The 20,567-nt window shown below is 43.3% G+C and overlaps 1 protein-coding gene and 1 pseudogene across 2 annotated transcripts; both read left to right on the forward strand.

The window, feature by feature from the left end:
• The window catches only part of LOC102186904, a 9,380-nt pseudogene extending 5,375 nt beyond the window's left edge, over positions 1-4,005 (forward strand).
• Positions 3,756-19,962, forward strand: ANKRD40 (ankyrin repeat domain 40). 2 transcript variants are annotated; one of them, XM_018064860.1, is made up of 5 exons: positions 3,756-4,191; positions 10,086-10,234; positions 10,929-11,414; positions 16,840-17,021; positions 17,567-19,962. In XM_018064860.1, exons 1-5 carry the CDS (start codon positions 4,058-4,060, stop codon positions 17,711-17,713), a joined length of 1,098 nt encoding a protein of 365 aa, XP_017920349.1. In that variant the 5' UTR covers positions 3,756-4,057; the 3' UTR covers positions 17,714-19,962. The 2 variants fall into 2 exon arrangements, with proteins under 2 accessions (XP_017920349.1, XP_017920350.1); XM_018064861.1 differs by having other exon boundaries at positions 4,107-4,191; positions 10,151-10,234; positions 17,567-19,959.

A 20,567-nucleotide genomic window follows, 5' to 3' on the forward strand; every position in this document is an offset into this window, starting at 1 on the left:
GGGATCAAACCTGCGTCTCCTGCATTGCAGGTGGATTCTTCACCGCTGAGCCACCAAGGAAGCTATAAGTGATGGTATATCTTGTTTCTAATAAGAGAAAGGCTTTTGTCTTTGCTTTATCTTTTTAGGAAGTTTACATGTCAGTGTCTAAACTGCTGTTTGGTACAACAGGTGTAAAATACATTCCATGGAAGAGGAGTGCAGAAAATAGCCATGCAGATTTATTGATGCACGTGATGAGCCCTACAGCTTTCTTGGGTGATGCAGTGCCCATTATCGTATGGGTGCCATCCCTGCCACTTGTCTCTCCATGGTCACCAGCAATCCCCTTGTGGTTAAATCTCTCCACACTTTCCAGTCCTTTCTTTCTTGCCCTTTCCACAGCATTTAACCCTGTGGATCACTCTCTCTTTGCCAAACCCTCTCACTCCTTTGCTTTTTTCCTACTATTCCGGTTGCTCCTCGTCAGTCCCATTTGAGGATTTCTCCTTTTCTGTCCATCAATAAACTATTGGGTTGTTCTTTGGGTGTCTTTGGCTGCCTTCTCTTGACACTCAACATGCTCTCTTGGGGCCATCAGTTCTGTCCCCATGATTTTAGTTAGCTCCTTTACTGATGACTACCAAGTCCAAATCACCAGCCCAGAACTCCTTCTGAAATATGATACCTATATTCATGACTGTTTACTGGGCTTATTGTTGTTACTCGGCATCTTCACTCAAATGAAAATCAGGAAAGAAAGCACAGGCTCTAGAATTGAACTTCTTGACTTTACAGCCTCGCTCTGTCACTAAACTGTACAGTTCTGGGCGAGTTACTTACCTCTCTGCGCTTCAGATAATAATGATGGTCCTAACTTAAAAGGTTGTTGTGAGAACTATTAATAACTGAGACAGTTCATGTACAGCATTTACCATAGTGTCTGAGGTGAAGTCGCTCAGTAGTGTCCAACTCTTTGCAACCCCGTGGACTGTAACCTACTAGACTTCTCTGTCCATGGGATTCTCCAGGCAAGAATACTGGAGTGGATTGCCATTTCCTTCTCCAGGGGATCTTCCTGACCCAGGGATCGAACCCGGGTCTCCTGCATTGGAGGCAGACGCTTAACCGCTGAGCCACCAGGGAAGCCCATAGTGTCTGGCAGTGGGTAAATGTTGATATCAGCAGTAATTAAGTGTTTTCAGAAAGCTCAATTCAACTGATTCAAAAATGAATTCATCAACATACCCCAAACTTTCTCTTCATTCTTTGATCCAAATCTCAGTAAATGACACTACTATCTGCCCAGCCAGAAACTTGGGTATATCTTTGTCTCCTGACCACCACTTATCCTCCTATGCTATCGGATGCTATCTTCCTTGACTCAACCTTGTTGTAATACACCACAGAGTGTTTTCAACATCTAAACTTTACACATAGTCATTCAATTAATTGAACAATCCTGCAAAGTAGGTGCTATTATTATCATCCCTATTTGGAGATGTAGAACTTGAGGCAAGGTTAAGAAACTGATCCAAGATGATATGAGAGGCAAAACTGGTATACAAACCAAAGCATTCTGGTTATAATCTCCATACTGACAACCGCTACGCTATATGCCGTAGGACTTCTAGTACATATAATGTTTATCACATCCTATTATTTGTCTTGTCTCCCTGGCTAGACTGCATGTTTTTTTAAATAAGGGACTCTGATTTCTTTGCAGCAGGATCTTCAGTGCCTAGAATAGTGCCTCGCAAACAATGCATGTCTGATACACCCAGGGAGTTAAGATAATTCCCTAGAGACAAGACAAAGTGTAGATAAATGGAAATGAATAACCATCAGGTTGCATTCAGTTATGGCCAGGGTAAAGGTTTTGTTTGCAGAGAAAGTTTTGTTTTTTTAATGTGAGAATAACAAGCAGAATACTGGAGTTAGAGATAAGTAGAGGTTGTTTAGGGTTTTCCAGGTGGTGCTAGGGTAAAAGAACCTACCTACCAATGCAGGAGATGGAAGAGACCTGGGTTCGATCCCTGGGTCGGCAAGATCCCCTGGAGGAGGGCATGGCAACCCACCCCAGTACTCTTGTCTGGAGAATCCCATGGACAGAGGACCCTGGTGGGCTACAGTGGGTAGGGTCACAAAGAGTCAGACACAACTGAAGTGACTTGGCATGCAGGCACCCAGAGGTTTTTAAGAAAATATTTATGTTCGTTGATTCGATAGTTATTGTAGGGCACATGGGTAATTTAACAAATAAATCCTTACAAAGAGAACTCACAGATTTTGATGTGCACTCGCTACCAAGCTTTTTGAACTGCTATTAAAAAAAAAAAAAAAGAGGCCACTATCTACTCCCCTGTCACTTGAATTGTACCGAAGGGCCCAATTCCAGTACTACTCTGCACATCAGTTTCAGGTGGAGTACCATGCGGAGAATTAAAGTTTGTATTGGGGGACAAATGAAAGTGTCACCTCAAGCAGAGTTCCAGTTCACTATAAGGTCAATGTAAGCATGCAGTCAGTTTATATTCAAACCATCTGGTGTGCACTGCGTACTGTGTGAATGTCTGTAACATAATAAACAGATATGAGTTTTTCATAAAACAGTAGCAAGAAGAAAGGGCATCCCCGGTGGCTCAGTGGTAAAGAATCCTGACTGCCAATGCAGGAGATGCATCCCCTGGAGTAGGAAAGGCAACCCACTCCAGTATTCTTGCCTGGAAAATTCCATGGACAGGGAGTCTGGCCGGCTACAGTTCATGGGGTTGCTGAGTGACTGAGCACGCAGGCACAGCAAGAAAAGTGCTTGCTGCGCAAACCCTGGGCTGCCCCAAGAGAGGGAAATGAAAACTCCATGCCTAAATTTGTCATTTCCTATTTTATCTCTTGTGTTCAGGCCTTCCTCCTCCCCACCCCAGGGTTACTCCTTAATCCTTCCAACCCCATCTGCAAGCTTCCATCCTGTGCCACATTGGAAGATCTTGCCCAGGAACCTGGGCTCAGCAAAACAATACTCTTCTTTTTCTCCTGCTGTGTAGTAAAGCAGCGCCAGCCAGGCTCTGAGCCTCATTAGATTGATTAGCCAGAGAGTCAGGAAGAATGCTGTTTATACTTGGACCACTTCTCTCCCTAGCTCCTGATATTAAAGACTGGGATAACTTGAAAGCCTCTTTGGTGTTTTCTTTTTTCCTTACATGGCCTTCACGAAGAGTAATTAATTATGATTTAAAAGCAGTAACCAAAAAATAAAATAAAAGCAGTAATGAATCACAGTTTATAGACTCTGAGCACGGTATAAATATTTTTCCTAAAAGCCGAATTAGAAGAAATCTCTAAAATGTAAGACAACAGCAACTGAAATAAATAATCGAACTGAATGGTCCCAAGCAGTGTCAAAAGAAAGAATCGTGTATTCTATTTCTGCAATAATGGGCATATAATAGTGGGATCGTTTTCGGCCCATTTCCCCACCCTGCTAGGCAAGAGTTGATTCAGATAAGGAAAAAGAGCCACACAAACTGGGGAAAAAACAAAACCAATTATTACTATTATTTTTGTCTGTTTTCTTAAACCAATTATTTTTGATGCGTGGTAAACAGCCTGCTCCAGAGGATTAGGCTTTCCTGGCTCTCAAATACGCATTCTTCCCTTCTCTCGTTTCTGTCCTCCTCTCTGAAAGCTGCCGGGTGGGGAGGTCTAAAAATAGTTGGTGAATCACGGCAGATAATATTGTGCAGCAGTTACATAAACAGCCCGCCCTCGGGCGCGCGGAGGGTAGGAACGGAAAATATCTGGGTCAGGGTTGTCACTCTGAATAGGTTCCCCCAGAGCCGGCCTGTGGGAGGCGCGGCCGGGAGGAGGTTTAGGCCCGCGGGCCGGGAGCAGCAGGGGAGCGGCGGGCGTGCCAAGAAGGGGGAACGGAGGCCCCTGGCTCGGCACGGGCTGCAGCGCGAGCGGGGCAGCTGTACCCCACGCGGTCTCTCCATGGCGGGGAGTGGTCCGCGGCGGCGGCGGCGCTGACCGGCCGGGGCTGGGCGGGCGTGCCCTAGCGGGGGCCTGGGGCCAAAGAAAGATGAGCGCTCTCCTCGAGCAGAAGGAGCAGCAGGAGAGGCTGCGGGAGGCCGCGGCCTTGGGGGACATTCGGGAGGTGCAGAAACTGGTGGAGAGCGGGGTGGATGTGAACTCCCAAAATGAGGTCAACGGCTGGTAAGTGGGGAGCGGGGGAGGCCTAGGGTCAGAGCATCCAGCCCGGGACGCGACCTCGGCCTAGCGCAGCCCCCGAAGCCCGCTAAGGCGTGGCCCGGCACCCAGAGCCAACGAGGTTGTGCGCTCTGGAGGCTAGCATTGGCCCCCCTGCCTCGGAGAGTCTGCGGCGAGTCATGCCCAAATCCCGGCCCACGTGGTCCTGCGCCGGCAGCGCCCACCCGAACGCTGGCGCCCCCTGCCCCGCCGACCCCACCCCCACCCCACCCCCATAACGTGTACCAAAAGGTGCTGATTACTCTCACGCTCATTTGGAGCTCACCCAAGTTCGAGTTCGGAATTACTCTGAAGAACACATCTGTGCAGAGCAAAAAGCATAAACAGTTGGGCAAACGTAGATCTTATAAACTAGCACGATTTCTTTTCCCAAGACTAGGGAAAATAAATCACTTGCATTGCTATTCTGCTTTTCTGTTGCCTTACTGCAGCAGTTGTTTGCTGCTACCTACAGCTGCCTGTGGCAGGAAGACTCATTCATTAATCCTACATAATGTTTTGCTTTGTTTTCTTAAGACAGTTTGAAATATGAGACTTTATCCAAGACTTCAGATGCCTGCCAGTGATTGAGTCCTTCCCAAATAAGGAGTCACATTTTAAGAAGTGCCGGTGGTCAATTTTTTTGTATTAAGTTACTGAATGTGGTGGTATTCCGCTCTCTTCACGTTTAAATTTTTTTAATTTGATCCAAGTAATGCTAATCAGGCTATTTGCTAACTGAGAATTAAAGTGAGTTTGCAAATGTTTTATTTTTTAAAGTGGAATCATACAGTTTAAAACTAAACGGGACATTGGAGATAGGTTCAGTCCCAGAGATTAACCTGCCCTAGGTCACACAACTATTAATAGCCAGGACCAGAATCAGTTTCCTTACTTCCTCACAAATTCATCTGCCAACTTACCCCAAAGAAAACAGCCTGGGTAACTGTTCAGAAAGCCAGGAAACAGTAGAAACTGCATTTTTGTTTAATTTTGTTTAAGTGTTTACAAACTAGCTTGCTTTTCTGTGTGTTCTTTTCTGTGTGTGTGATTTCTAGCATTTCTGTGTGGTTCACAAGCTGTGAATCACTGTTTTGGCACTGGGAGGCAGTGTTGTGTAGAACAAGCCTGGACTTCAGTGCTGGCTCTTCTCCATTCCTGCTTAGCAATATGACCTTGCCAGAGTCACTTCATTTTCTAGTTATTTCAGAAGAGTTGTGAGCATTTAAGGAAATGCAGCATAATATAAATAGGTAACATTTCCTGAGCTTGCTCTGTAGTGCAAACAAGGTTCCAAATGTATTATTTATGTGTATCATCTCATTCACAGCGGCTCAGGGACAGAGCTATTATCCTCTTGTTTTACAGATAGGAAAACTGAATAAGTAGTTTCCCTAAGAATTTACAGTAACTAATGGAGCTGGGAATGAAACCCAGCATCTGCCTCCAAACCATGCTTTCTTTTTTTTTTTTTTAATTGAAGAAGAATTGCTTTACAATATTGTGTTGGTTTCTGCCATACATCAACATGAATCGGCCATAGATATACATATGTCCCCTCCCTCTTGACCCTCCTTCCCACCTCACACAATTTTCTTTTTTTCTGACCACACCTCGGGGCATGTGGGATCTTAATTTCTGACCAGGAATTGAACCCGTGCCCTCTGCAGTGGTCATGAGGAGTCTTAGAAACCATACTTTCTTAACCACATAGTAAGTGCTCAGAAAAATATAAGATTGTTGAACTATGAAGAGGCTCTCATAGATTTAATTGGGGGAAGCTATCTAATAGGACTTCTACATGTCCAGGGTTGAGTTCTTGGTCTCCCTCATATCCCTAACTGTCCCCAGCCTGCTTGAGTCCTCATCTGAGCATCTGAGCTGCACTGGCTGGCCAGAATCTTTGGTGCACTCCTTACCTTCTGTCTTTCTCTCAAAACCCACATCCAGTCAAGCTGCTAATCCTGCCAGCTTCACTAGCAGTGATGTAGTTAGAATCTGACCGCTTCTCACTAGCTCTGCCACTACCCGTCTTGTGCAAAGCCACCATCTGTCACCTGGATTAATGCAGTAGCCTCCTCATTAGTCCTATCCTATGTCTTTTCTCAGCACAGCAGCCAGAGGAATCCTGACTTAAAACACAGATCATTTAATTCTGCTTAAAACCCTTTAATGGCTCCAATCTCAAATGGAGGAAAAGCCCACAGGGTCCTACAGTTCAAATGCTTGTCCCTCAGCCCACACTCTATTTCTAAGCCTCATCTCTCGATTAACCCCCTTGCTCTCTTCGTTCCTTCCCCTGGCTTTCTTGCTTTTGCTGAAAACACCATGCACAGGACTTCTCTGGTGGTGCAGTGGTTGAAAATCTGCCTGCCGGTGTAGGGGACAATCCCTGGTCTGGGAGGGTCCCACATGCTGTTGGGGCAGCTAAGCCTGTGCACCGAAACTACTGAGCCCGAGCTCTAGAGCCCGTGAGCCACGACTACTGAGCCCGCGTGCCCCAACCACCGAAGCCAGAGCATTCTAGGGTGAGTGCCCTGCAACAAGAAAAGCCACCAAAATGAGAAGCCCACATACCACAACTCGAGAGTGGCCCCTGCTCGCTGCCACTAGAGAAAGCCCTTGTGAAGCAACCAAGACCCAGCGCAGCCAAAAATAAATAACCAAAACATCAGGCGCAATGTTCATTCAAGGCCCTTGTGTTTTCTCTTCCCTTCGTTTAAATGCTTTTTCTCCCACCTCCTTCAGGTCTTAGCTTCGATGTCCCCTGAATGAGTCTTTCCTGGGTCCTTAACTTAAAGTTGTGCCGTGCCCCTCCACTATCTCTGGCATTCCCTAATCCCTTTCCTTACTTGACTGTCCTTATAACGCAGTTGCTGTGTATACCATACTGTTTGTTCTACTTATTTGCTGACTGCCTCAGTTTCCTCATCCGAAAAGTAGGAGAATTTTCTTTTTGCCTGTTTGTTTTTAAATTAGTTTATTTTTGGCTTTGTTGAGTCTTCTATTGCTGCACATGGGCTTTCTCTAGTTGCAGCAAGCAGGGGCTACTCTCGGTTGCCATGCAAGGCCTTCTCGTTGCCATGGCTTCTCTTGTTTCAGAGCAGGGGCTCTAGGGCATGCTGGCTTCAGTATTTGCGGCACTCAAGCTCAGTAGTTGGAGCTTTCAGGCTCTAGAGCACACACTCAGAGGTTGCCGCGCACCAGCTTAGATGCCCTGTAAAATGTGGAATCTTCCTGGACCAGGGATCGAGCCATGTTGCCTGCATTGGCAGGTGGATTCCCAACCACTAGATCACTGGAGAGTGTTGATGATAGTACTTAACTTGGGTTGTTTAGAGGACTAAATGAATTAATACACGTAAAGCTTTTAGAACAATGTCCAGTATGTAAAGTACTATATCTGTGTTAACTTTTTTCTTTCTTATTTATTTTTGGCTGCACGGGGTTTTTGTTGCTTTATTTTTTGTTGGGATGTGAGGGCTTCTCATTGCAGTGGCTTCTCTTGCTGCAGAGACCAGGCTTAAGGGTGCATGGGTTTCAGTAGTTGTGGCTTTTAGGCTGTAGAGCATGGGCTCAGTAGTTGTGGCTCACAGACTTAGTTGCTCCAAGGCATGTGGAATCCTCCCAGACCAGGGACCAAACCCTAGTACCCCACATTGGCAGGAGGATTCTTATTCACTGTACCACCAGAGAAGTTCTGGGTTTGTTTTTTTTCTTTTCTTTTTTCTAATTAAGCAGTGTGCCGGGTAATCAGATATAAAGGTTACCCTCAGAAAACATAGTCAGTAGCACAGAAAAGCAGAATGGTTACTGCTTTTAATTTTTAGTTGCCCAGTAACCACTATTTTTGCACAGTTGAAATTTATGCTTCTGGTCTGAAATGCTTACCAGCACTGATAGGATGTCCGTATTTCAGATTTCTGGTCTGAAATATCAGTACTTCCCAGCATTGATAGGATATTCTGACTGCAGATTTAAAGCTTAAAGAGTTGAAGTTCAGAGATCAAGCTCCCACATCAGTTGTAATTCAGGTGTCATGCATACCCCTTGGCTTTAAGAAACAAGTACAATGGCTCATGAAGAAGTTGAAAATACTGCCTGGCTATAGTGCCTGTGAATTATGGCTGTCTGGAGCCACCCAGATCTGGCCTATAAATGATCACTCAGGGTACAGGGCTGTGGGGGATGTGCTGTGTTGACTTAGCCCCACTTTACGTGGTGATACTTTAGCAGTTGGTTTGTCCAAAAATGTCTCAGATCCACTGGCAGAATATTCCTTCATTCACTCTCAGGTTTGTTGTGAACAAGTGATTTACTACTTACAAGTGAGCACTTTATTTCCAAAACAGAACATACTTTTCTCATCATGTTCTATTCATTTTTGAATGCTTATCATTATAATTATTCATTTTTCAAGTGTTCAAGACAGCCCTATACAAACACACTCTCAGTACAGTTTGCCCAGAATCAAGAATATACCGGATCCTTCTACTCTAAGCAGTGTGCACCTTGTCCTTGGTTCACTTATTCAGCAAATATCAATTAAGTACCTGTGTATTCAAGCAGATACTTCCTTATCTTCATGGTGCTTATATTTTAGAAGTCCATATCAAGACTCTTTTATTTTCTCCAAACTGGAATTCTTTTTATGATGAAGTACATTTTAAAGGCACCTGGATAATCTGGTTCTTTTTTTTGATAATCTGATTCTAATGAAAAATAGTTTCAAATATCACTCTGAAACATCAGTGGAGTTTGCTCCTAGCCAGCCAGACAAACTGGCTTTCTGTAAGTCATAAATCTTGAGGTACCCAGGGCAAATCTGCTTTTTCCTGGAACCAAATGTACTCTCTAGAGAGTTACACTTCTCAAGTGGGTGACCTAATCTCCACTATTGAACATATGTTCTATCCTTTGCCATATTTATATTCATCTAAAAGCTCTGAAGATACTTATCTCAGTTCAATTAGAGAGTTGGTGAATGAGGACATTTCAAAACAGAGGGAGAAAAAGTATTTTCCTTCCATGGGGATGAATTTAGTAGCTCTGTTAAGACGGAATTTCGCTAATCCTATTTCTGTGCAGTGTTAAAATAATAGCTCTTTTAGAGGGTGCATAATTCCTTCCTAAGTATACAATAGTAAGCAATTAGTTTTACTTAAATGAATCAATACTTCAGAAGATGTGTATTGTTCAGATGCTTTAGGAACTAAAAGTATGTGTGTGGTGCCTTGTATTTAAGCAAATGAGAATATGTTTGTAGCCTTCTGGAGAGAACTAGAGAATTGAACTTTTAAAAATGGAAATCCTTTTGTGTATGTGTGAAGGAAAGAAAAGTAAAAAGCAAAAGAGTAACTGAGATTCAGGCAGGAATCTGCTGTAGTAACAATTTTAGTGGCCGAGCAAGCTGCAGATGAGAGATGGTTAGTAGCCTGACAAGATTTCATCTTCAAGTGACATTTGATGCACATGAAGCAAGTTTTGGTACTCTCTGAAAAGGAATATGGCCGTGTAAAAGTATATTTTAAAGAGACCGGGAAAATATAATGAGGGACACTGAGCAGTATCTTTAGAGTTATCTAGCCAGCCAGGCAGCCAGCCTTCTGGAAGCCATTGTAATAAAGCCCCTGGGATAAATTAGCTCTTTCCAAGGATCAGAAATGAAATTTTAAAATAAATTTTAAGCACATTAAATATTTTGATCATCTGCTTTCCGAAAAGTTAAAATTACCAGTCTGATTTTCTAGTTCTAGCTGAACTCTAACAGGCTTGCGTATATTTATTTACTGATGTGTAGAGCTTGAAATCCCAGATCACCCCTCCACTTTTTCAATCTCTGTTTTTTCTTTTGGGGGTAGGACCTGTTTGCATTGGGCATGTAAGCGCAATCATGGTCAGGTGGTCTCTTACTTACTAAAATCAGGAGCTGACAAAGAGATCCTTACCACAAAGGGAGAAATGCCTGTCCAGTTAACATCAAGAAGAGAAATTAGGAAGATTATGGGAGGTAAGTTTTTGAGGTTGATTTTGTCAAACTGAGACTTATGGTATTCTTTAAAAAGAGTTTTTTTTTTTTAAATTGGAGGATAATTGCTTTAAGATGTTTTATTGGTTTGTGCCAACAACAATGTGAATCAGTCATAATTATATATATATATGTATCTAACTATATATGTATATCCCCTGTATATATTCTTGATGCTAAATAGCCAATCTGTTTCTAGAAACAAGATAGTCTTACTGTGCCAAGATAATTATTCCATGCTGTTTCTGGAAAGGTAGACATTATAAAGTTTTGGGTTTTTTAATCTGTAAACTTTAAGGAGATAGAAATGGTAACAAAAAACCTGCAGTAAACACTGACCAAGATATTTGTTATATACCAAAGGACACCAGCTTTCACAGGAGACTTGCTAATTTCCTTTGTGTGAAATCTTTTTTTTTTTAAAAAAGTTTGTTTGTTTTTTTGATGTGGCTCACTTTTAAAGTCTTTATTGACTTTGTTACAGTATTGTTTCTGTTTTATGTTTTGGTTTTTTGGCTAAGAGGCATGTGGGATCTTAGTTCCCTGACCAGGGATCAAACCTGCACCCCTTGCGTTGGGAGGCACAGTCTTAACCACTGGACCACGAGCATAAAGTCCCTTTATTTGCTCATTTTTAAAGGACTATGTAAGTGTTCTGTGTTTTCATCTTTTTAAGTGGAAGATGATGATGGTGACAGCGATGACCACCCCCAGCTGAAGAAGGAGTCAGAACTGCCGTTTGTTCCCAACTATTTGGCCAACCCAGCCTTCCCTTTTATCTATACACCTGCATCAGAGGATTCAGCCCAGCTACAGAATGGGGGCCCCTCCACACCTCCTGCATCACCCCCTGCAGATGGCTCTCCTCCGTTGCTGCCCCCTGGGGAACCTCCCCTGCTTGGGCCCTTTCCACGGGACCACACCTCTTTGGCACTGGTTCAGAACGGGGATGTGTCTGCCCCCTCTGCCATACTTAGAACACCAGAAAGCACAAAACCGGGTCCTGTTTGTCAGCCCCCAGTGAGTCAGACTCGATCCCTGTTCTCTACTGTCCCGTCCAAGCCACCAATGTCTCTGGAGCCTCAAAATGGGACCTACGCAGGACCAGCGCCAGCATTCCAGCCATTTTTCTTCACTGGAGCATTTCCGTTTAATATGCAAGGTAACCTCTCATCAGCAAGTAGCCTCTGAAAAGGGCAAAGTTGTCTAGGAGTCTAGTTCTTTACTTCCTGTTTCTTTGAGGAGTGGGGATAGGACTTACCCCTTTTGAGTCTTGCTCAGTTGCTAAGTCGTGTTCTGCTCTTTGCAGCCCCATGGACTGCAGGGCTTCCATGTCCTTCACCATCTCTTGGAGTTTGCTCAAAGTCATAACCAACTGAGTTTGGTGATGCCATCCAGCCATCATCCTCTGTCACCCCCTTCACCTGCCCTCAATCTTTCCCAGCATCAGGGTCTTTTCCAGTGAGTCAGCTTTTTCACAGCAGATGGCCAAAGTATTGGAGCTTCAGCTTCAGCATCTGTCCTTCCAGTGAATATTCAGGACTGATTTCCTTTAGGGTTTACTGGATTGATATCCTTGCTATCCAAGGGACTCTCAAGAATCTTCTCCAGCACAATTCCAAAGTATCAATTCTTTGGTGCTCAGCCTTCTTTAGGGTCCAACTCTCAGATCCACACATGACTACTGGAAAAGTGATGTCTGTGCTTTTTAATAAGCTGTCTAGGTTGGTCATAGCTTGTCTTCCAAGGAGCAAGCATCTTTTAATTTCATGGCTGCAGTCACTGTCTGCAGTGATTTTGAAGCCCAAGAAAATAAAATTTGCCAGTTTCCTTTCTTCCCCATCTATTCGCCATGAAGTGATGGGACTGGATGCCATGATCTTTGTTCTTGAATGTTGAGTTTTATTTTTTTTCTTTTTTAAAAAATGTATTTGGCTGTTCTGGGTCTTAGTTGTGGCATGCAGGGTCTTTAGTTTTGGCATGTGGGATCAAGTCTCCTGACCAGGGATCAAATCCAGGCCCCCTGCACTGGGAGTTTGTAGTCCTAGCCAGTGGACCACCAGGGAAGTCCTGAATGTTGAGTTTTTGTTTTTTGTTTTTTTTTAATATTGAGTTTTAAGCAAGCTTTTTAACTCTCCTCTTTCACCTTCATCAAGAGCCTCTTTAGTTCCTCTTCACTTTCTGCTATTAGCGTGGCATCATCTGCATATCTGAGGTGATTGATGTTTCTCCCGGCAGTCTTGATTCCAGCTTGTGAGTCATCCAGCCCAGCGTTTTGCATGATGCACTCTATATATACGTTAAATAAGCAGGGTGACATTATAGAGCCTTGACGTACTCCTTTCCCAGTTTGGAACCAGTCCATTGTTCCATGACCAGTTCTGTTGCTTCATCCTGCCTACAGGTTTCTCAGGAGGCAGGTAAGGTAGTCTCCTATTCCATCTCTTTCAGAATTTTCCACAGTTTATTGTGATCCACGCAGTCAAAGGCTTTAGTGTAGTCAATGAAGCAGAAGTAGATGTTTTTCTGGAATTCTCTTGCTTTTCCTGTGATCCAGTGGATGTTAGCAATTTGATCTCTGGTTCCTCTGCCTTTTCTAAATCCAGCTTGTACATCTGGAAGTTCTCGGTTCACGTGCTGTTGAAGTCTATCTTGAAGGATTCTGAGTATTACCTTGCTAGCATGTGAAATAAGCACAATTGTACAGTAGTTTGAACATTCTTTAGCATTGCCATTCTTTGGGATTGGAATAAAAACTGACCTTTTCCAGTCCTGTGGCCACTGCTGAGTTTTCAGGATTTGAAATAGCTCAGCTGGAATTCCATCACCTTCCCTAGCTTTGTTCATAGTAATGCTCCTAAGCCTCACTTGACTTCACATTCCAGGATGTCTGGCTCTAGGTGAGTGACCACACCATTGTGGTTATCCAGGTCATTAAGACCTTTTTTCTACAGTTCTTCTGTGTATTTTTGCCACCTCTTCTTAATCTCTTCTGCCTCTGTTAGGTCCTTACTGTTTCTGTCCTTTATTGTGCCCATCTTTGCGTGAAATGTTCCCTTGGTATCTCTGATTTTCTTAAGGAGATTTGTAATCTTTCCCATTCTATTGTTTTCTTCTATTCCTTTGCATTATTCACTTAAGAAGGCTTTCTTATCGCTCCTTGTTATTCTTTGGAACTCTGCATTCAGTTGGGTATATCTTTCCCTTTCTCCTTTGCTTTTCACTTCCCTTTTTTTAATCAGCTATTTGTAAGGCCTCCTCGACAACCACTTTGCCTTCTTGTGTTTCTTTTTCTTTGGGATGGTTTTGGTCACTGCCTCCTGTACAGTGTTACCAACCTCCACCCATAGTTCTTCAGGCACTCTATCAGATCTAATCCCTTGAATCTGTTTGTCACTTCCACTGTGTATAAGAGATTTGAGTTAGGTCACACCTGAATGCGGAGAAGGCAATGGCACCCGACTCCAGTACTCTTGCCTGGAAAATCCCACGACAGAGGAGCCTGGTGGGCTGCAGTCCATGGGGTCTCTAAGAATCAGACACGACATGAGCGACTTCACTTTCTCTTTTCACTTTCATGCATTGGAGAAGGAAATGGCAACCCACTCCAGTGTTCTTGCCTGGAGAATCCTGGGGATGGGGGAGCCCGGTGGGCTGCCGTCTATGGGGTCGCATGGAATTGGACACGACTGAAGTAACTTAGCAGCAGCAGCAGCAGTAGGGCTGCACTTTTGAGTATAATTACAACCTTACAGAAAAGTTGCAAAACTAGTAAGAGGAACTCTCTTTAATGAGATTTACAAATTATTTTTTGCCCCTTTACCCAGAACTATTTACGCGTTTTTTTTCCCTAAGATCAAGGATGTGTGCTCAGTTGAGTCTGATGCTTTGTGACCCCAGGAACTGAGCCCACCAGACTCCTCTGTCCCTGGGATTTTTCAGGCAAGAATACTGGAGTGGGTTGCCATTTCCTACTCCAGGGAATCTTCTCGACCCAAGGATCAAACCTGCATCTCCTGCATCGGCAGGCAGATTCTTTACCAGTAAGCCACTTGGGAAGCCCCAAGAACAAAGATAGTCTCTTACATAATCACAACACAACAATCAGATTTAGAAAATATAACCTTGATGTAGTGCTGTTCTTTAACCCACTGTTTGTCTTTAAATTTCATGAGCTGTCTAGCAGTGTCTTTTGTAGCTGTTTTTACTCCCTCCACTCCTGCCTGCTGTGTTTGTATTGGGCTGCCATGTTAGAGTAGTCTCCTTTAATCTGGAGCATTTCCTCAACCTTTAACTATCCTTCTGGCCTTCAGATTTTTGAAGAGTCCAGGCCAGTTCTGTTGTAGAGTATGTTTGCATTTTTTTCTCTGCTCTAATGAGCAGTGAAAGTGAAGTCACTCAGTCATGTCCGACTCTTTGCGACCCCGTGGACTGTAGCCCACCAGGCTTCTCCATCCATGGGATTCTCCAGGCAAGAACACTGGAGTGGGGTGCCATTGCCTTCTCCAGGGGATCTTCCTGACCCAGGGATTGAACCTGGGTCTCCTGCATTGGAGGCAGAGGCTTTACCCTCTGCGCCACCAGGGAAGCCCTGATGAACAGTTCAGTCGCTCAGTCTTGCCGACTCTGCGACCCCATGAATCGCAGCACGCCAGGGAAGGGCTTTCCCTTCTCCGCCATTTACAGCAGTAGAAAATGCATAGATTATTATTTATTGGGTGATAATTCATTAGTATCCTTATTTTGATGTTCAAATTATGCCAGACTGATCCAGAGGGAGCCCCTTTGGAGCTTGTTGTGTCTCTTGGACATCGTCATTATTCTTAACTCATTTCCTTACTTTGTGGTGCAGCAAGATGTTCCAGGCTCCCTAGTGCAGCTTCCCTGCCCCAGCCTTGGGATCCGGCATTCCTCCAAGGAGCCCTGGTTTTTCTTGGTGCAGAATGGTATTCAGAAACCAGAATGTGAACACTAGATGTGCTCATTGCTACTAGTGTATCATTTCTTCTAAGCTCGTTCAGAGGACAGTTAGAGAAGAAAGAAAAAAGCAAGCAAACAATAAAGAACAATTAAATAATGAAAGATTCACCGGGAAGATTTATTTATAAACTAAACATTTATGTTTAGTAATATAACTTACTAGTAACATAACTAGTTATGTTAACATAATAACATAACTTCAGAGCATTCTGAGTTCTCATTTAATTGTTACAACAGACTTGTAAAAAGAGCATTATTTTGTACATTTTATTTTTATTTACTTTTTTTGGCTGTGCCACATGACTTGCGGGATCTTAGTTCCCCAACCAAGGGTTGGCCCTAGGCCTTGGCAGTGAGAGCAACGAGTCCTAACTACTGGGCCACCATAGAATTTCCATTAGTACATTTTAGAAATGGATGAAGTTAGACACAAAGAGACAGGTAATTCGTCCAGAGTCACACATCTAGTACAGGATAGATGAGGGATATACCCATTCATACCACAATCATTCAAGGTCCAAAAGGTCACAAAAAAAGAGAGTTGAAAGCAGCTCCCATAATTTATGACAAAAGCAACAAACTCTCCCTTGATATTTTAGATGAAAAGTAGAAAATGAACATATACTTCCTGGATATCAAGCTTCACGCTAGCCTGAGAGGATTAGTGAAGTTAAAAGGCAAGCAAACAAACACACACATTTACTTTTTTCTATATTGCTATATCTATTTATAATTTAAAGTATTAAGTTTATGTTAATACCTCCAGTTCTGGTCAGACGCCACAGGGTATGGTCCAGTCTTACCTTTCTTTTTCCATGTAAGTAACTGCCTTCTTTCTGGTTTTGAGGGCCTGTTGCTCTAGGTGCTGATAACTGTGGCCCAGGGATGCCATATATAGAGCAACCAGAACTACCAAAAGCACACATGTGCTTAGCTTCAGCCTGCTTTGCAGCCAGGCTCAGAATTTAGGGGCAGACTGTTTAGATCCCAGACCCAAGAATAATGGTCTTTGTTTACTCCCAAAGCCAAGATTCTTCCCTTATTAAAGTAAGGCATTTAAATCACAGTTAGACTTCATTTTTATTAGTAGCTTATCTTTTTGCTCCTGTACTGTGTTTATTGCAAGGATTTTCACATCTCATAAATATCTTTAGATCCACAATTGTTATATCTTTGTAGAGTAACTCTTGTACCATATCTTTCCATGCTGCCTTTTCTCTTCTCTTCCCCATACCCTGCTTATGTGTAGTTTGATACCCAAACCCATTCTCAAGCCTTTACCTGCTTAGCTCCAGTAGCAGAAGTAAAGTATCCTTCTGTACAGTTGGGATGGTTGTCCACTATTTCCTTCTGCTGCATAAAGTAAAAGTTCATTTACTTTATGAACCACAGTGTTAGATATAGGAGGACAATGCAGGCACCTGCACCAGCAGAGCCAGAATTGAGCCTGAGCAAACTACACTGATTGTGCTTGGTTTTCTTGTTGGGTGGCATAGGTCTTCAGCACAGGGCATGATTAACAGTAACCATCTTCTGGAAAAGATTTTAAATTGCATCAGCTAACTATGCCAGAATGATTCATTAATGCTTCTTCCCCTTTTCCCTAGAGCTGGTACTCAAGGTGAGGATTCAGAACCCATCTCTTAGAGAAAATGATTTCATTGAAATTGAACTGGACCGACAGGAGCTCACCTACCAAGAGCTGCTCAGAGTGAGTTGCTGTGAGCTGGGTGTTAATCCTGATCAAGTGGAGAAGATCAGAAAGTTACCCAATACTCTGGTAAGAAAGGTAAGAAAGGTCTGTTACGTGGTTGATTTTTCCATTTGGAAAATATGTACTTTCCTCTTGGGGTATGTGAGTCATAGTTAAAGAAATGAGAAAAGAATAGAAAAAAAGTAAAGGGTGGTCTTCCATTGAGCTTTCTTTCCTCTATTGGGCCTATGGAGATACTAGCATTTATACAAGTTGTTTCTCTGTAGTGATCTGTAAGGATTACCTTAGTATACCATCAGATGTGCCTTGTGCTTTATAACATAAGAACCAGGCTTAATTACAGGGCACATCCATATAGGCACATGTGTGACCCTCCCAACATCCCTGGGTTCCCTGAATGTCAGGCTTCTGGCTTCTCAGGGCACCTGAGGAAAACACCCCTGCACTACGCCTCATGGTGTGCTCATCTTGGAGCAACAGCTGCTACTGAGGGCTTCTACATTTTAACCTAGTTCGTGCTCCTGGGGATTTTCCTGCACTATCACTGGTTTCAACACAGAACACCAGAACCATCGAGACAAGTGGCCCTTCTTAATCTATTTAACCTATTTTTGTTTCAGGACAAAGATGTTGCTCGACTCCAAGATTTTCAAGAGCTGGAACTGGTTTTAATGATAAGTGAAAATAATTTTCTGTTCAGAAACGCTGCATCCTCACTGACTGAAAGGCCTTGCTACAATAGGAGAGCTTCAAAACTGACTTACTAATGCAGCAGGAGCTTTTACTACTGAGTATTGTGACAGTGTGCATCACCTCTGGGCCAAGGACAAGCCATTGATCTAAATGCCTTGGATGCCCAAGGAGGGCCCCGATGCCACTTCGTAGTATACACTAACATCATTCTGCCAAGGTAGGAAGGCCCTGACCCCTAAGCAGCGGTGCCACTCTTCCAAGCCTCTTGGTGCACAACAAACCTATTGCTTGAAGCTGTGAACAGCTGAGAAGTGGCCTGGAGAGGCAGAAGCCAACGGTTCTATACTAGTGTTCTAGTATGTGAGAGGGTTGTCTAGGCGGAGGCTGAGAGAGAGCAGAGCCTGCTTCGGGCCTGTTGACGGCGAAGCTGAAGGGCCAGGATGTGCTCCCCTCGGTGTTGCATGCTCACGACTCTCCTGAAATGTGAACTGACTAGAGAGGATAACGGGAAAGCGCAGGTGCTGGACACAGGAATTTTGGTGTGACTTGTGGCTGTGAGGTTTCACATAGCATATTTATAAATGTTACTCAGGTTAAAAGCATTTAAGAATACAGTTACCTAATGTAAATACGCTGTTAACCAAAAGAGCCTCCCCTCCCCCCACCTTTTCCATTGTACGCACTCATGTACGCACTTCCGTCTCTAGCCATTGCTTGTAGTCATCTCTGCATTAACTCCCCATTGTGGTCGCTAGAGGGCTCTCTGACGCTTTGTAAAAGAGCAACCGCTATTTTTCTTTTTTTAAACTGAAGCAATTCTGTCTTCGCTTTCGCGTTTCTGTTTAATTTCACTGAAAGAGACGAGCACAAACATTGCTGGTCCATGTTCTCCACTTTCATTTTCCACTAGAAATGAAAAGCAATTTTCCGGACAGAATCTGTTGCTATTTTAAAGGTTATTGTGGGAAACTGAACTAAAGGAGTTAGCATCTTTATTTTTGTATCAAAGATAAAGATTATTTTGAAATTATTAAGATTTTTACACAACTCTGAAATCTGTTGCTTTTGTAAACAAGTTGTTTAATCTTAGGGATCCCCCCACAACCATCACTAACCTACTTAACAAAGTCAATGTGAGTCTACCAGGCTGTGTTCTGGAAACAAACACCTGATTAAACTCTTGAGCATGGCATAAGAATTTTTGTAAAAAATGCATTTAAGGGTTCTTTTCCTTCCCTTCACTGTCATTAATGTTAAAAAGAAAAGCCAATGTCTTGTTGAACTAAATAGCTTAACTTTAGAAATAAGAATGAGCACGCTTAGACAAACAGGAGAGCAGGGTTTTGAAGCCAGCTGTTGAAGAGCATCCCTGCTGTCTTAAGAAGCTTTCTCCCCACAGTGCCTATAGTTTCCAAAGAAACTCAACTTCCTAACTGGGTTAATTTTATTGGAACACTACGATCGAGAGAGAGGGTGCAGAAGATGTCAGTGGAAGAGTGTTGTGCTGAGATAATGGCCTCCTGCTGCTGCCTAAACGCTGAGCTGAGGTTGAGGTGTTTTCAAGGCCAGCTTTGTGACGGGGAGTCACTGTTCAGTGACTTAATTGTAACACACTAATTACTGATGGTGAGTTACCCACTTTGTGCAGTGTTTGTCTAGCAGAGTAAAGGTTACTTATTACTCCCTTTCTCTGAAATACTTTAAAGAAGAAACTTCCTTTGTGTTTCAACCAGGCAGAGGCTAGAAATACTAACCTTTTTTTCCCCCTCTACCTTTGAAAAAAGTTACCATTTACTGATACAATTAAGGCTAGTTTTATCTTGGAACAAATAAATTCAGTATTAATTCATGTGTCTAAATCACTGGGGTTAGTACTCTTCTAGCCATCCAGATCAGTTAGAGATTCTCAGAAGCAGTGGAGGTCCCTGGCTGGAGGTGGCCTACCGAGGAGTAGCTCCAGGGCATTTCCTGGGCTTAGAAAGGGAGGCTGAGGAAGTCACAGGTGAGAGACGGGCCCTGCACTGCACCTTTTTATAACGTCCTCTGTGGTCAGCTGACTCTGAGTATGGCAGTGGAGTTAGACTGCACAGTTGCTGGTAGGTGAGTCTAAAGTCTTAATCTATGCATTCAGAGAAATATTTTTATATGTTTTGTGTAATTTATAACAAGGATTTTTTTTTAGCTTTGTTAATTGTGAATTCGCCCCGCCTCCTCTACTGCATATTTAAAGCATGTGTTCACACTGTGTGTAAATATTCACTTTGTGCACTGCTGACTGTTCAAGCATAATAAGTATTATTAAAATTAAATATTAACTGACTAAGCCCCTACTCTTTAACTTTGTCCTCCTAAACAGCTCTGTACTTCTAATCATAGGGGGTTCAAATTGTTGAACAGTTTCAGGGATAAAACCCTCTGGTGGAAGAACAGAAGGAACTGGTCCCCACCTGAGCCTCCTCCATCCTACTGCCGTGGTGGCGCTTAGTGGCACCAGAGACAGGTATTTTGTGCGGTGTCTTTCCTCTAAGTTCACAGCAGTCAGCTTCATTTCCCCAGAGTAGCTGAGCCCGCTAGATGGAGGCCATCCTCTATTAACCACATTTTTTGATTATCCTATTTACTTTACGCAACTGAGTCTCTCCTTCGGGCTGTCAGCACCTGTCAGGGTCTCAGTGAGCTCAGAGGCAAACTTCCAAGATAGGAAAGGAAGTACAGCCTTTCAGATCTTTAGCTGAGAATGATGCCGAATGAATCTGCATTTCTGTTGGTGTGGGGCAGCTAGAGCCTCACAAAGCATACGTCATGCCAAATTGGCCTGATAAATCAGGAAGCATAGCAAAGACCTTTTCTTAGCTCCAAGGAGAAGCAGAATAATTTGGGCCTTGGTGCTTTTATACTTGCTTTATCACAAGGATGGAAGTCTTCCTC

The sequence above is a fragment of the Capra hircus genome, chromosome 19, assembly GCF_001704415.2.
Source record: "Capra hircus breed San Clemente chromosome 19, ASM170441v1, whole genome shotgun sequence".
NCBI lineage: Eukaryota > Metazoa > Chordata > Mammalia > Artiodactyla > Bovidae > Capra > Capra hircus.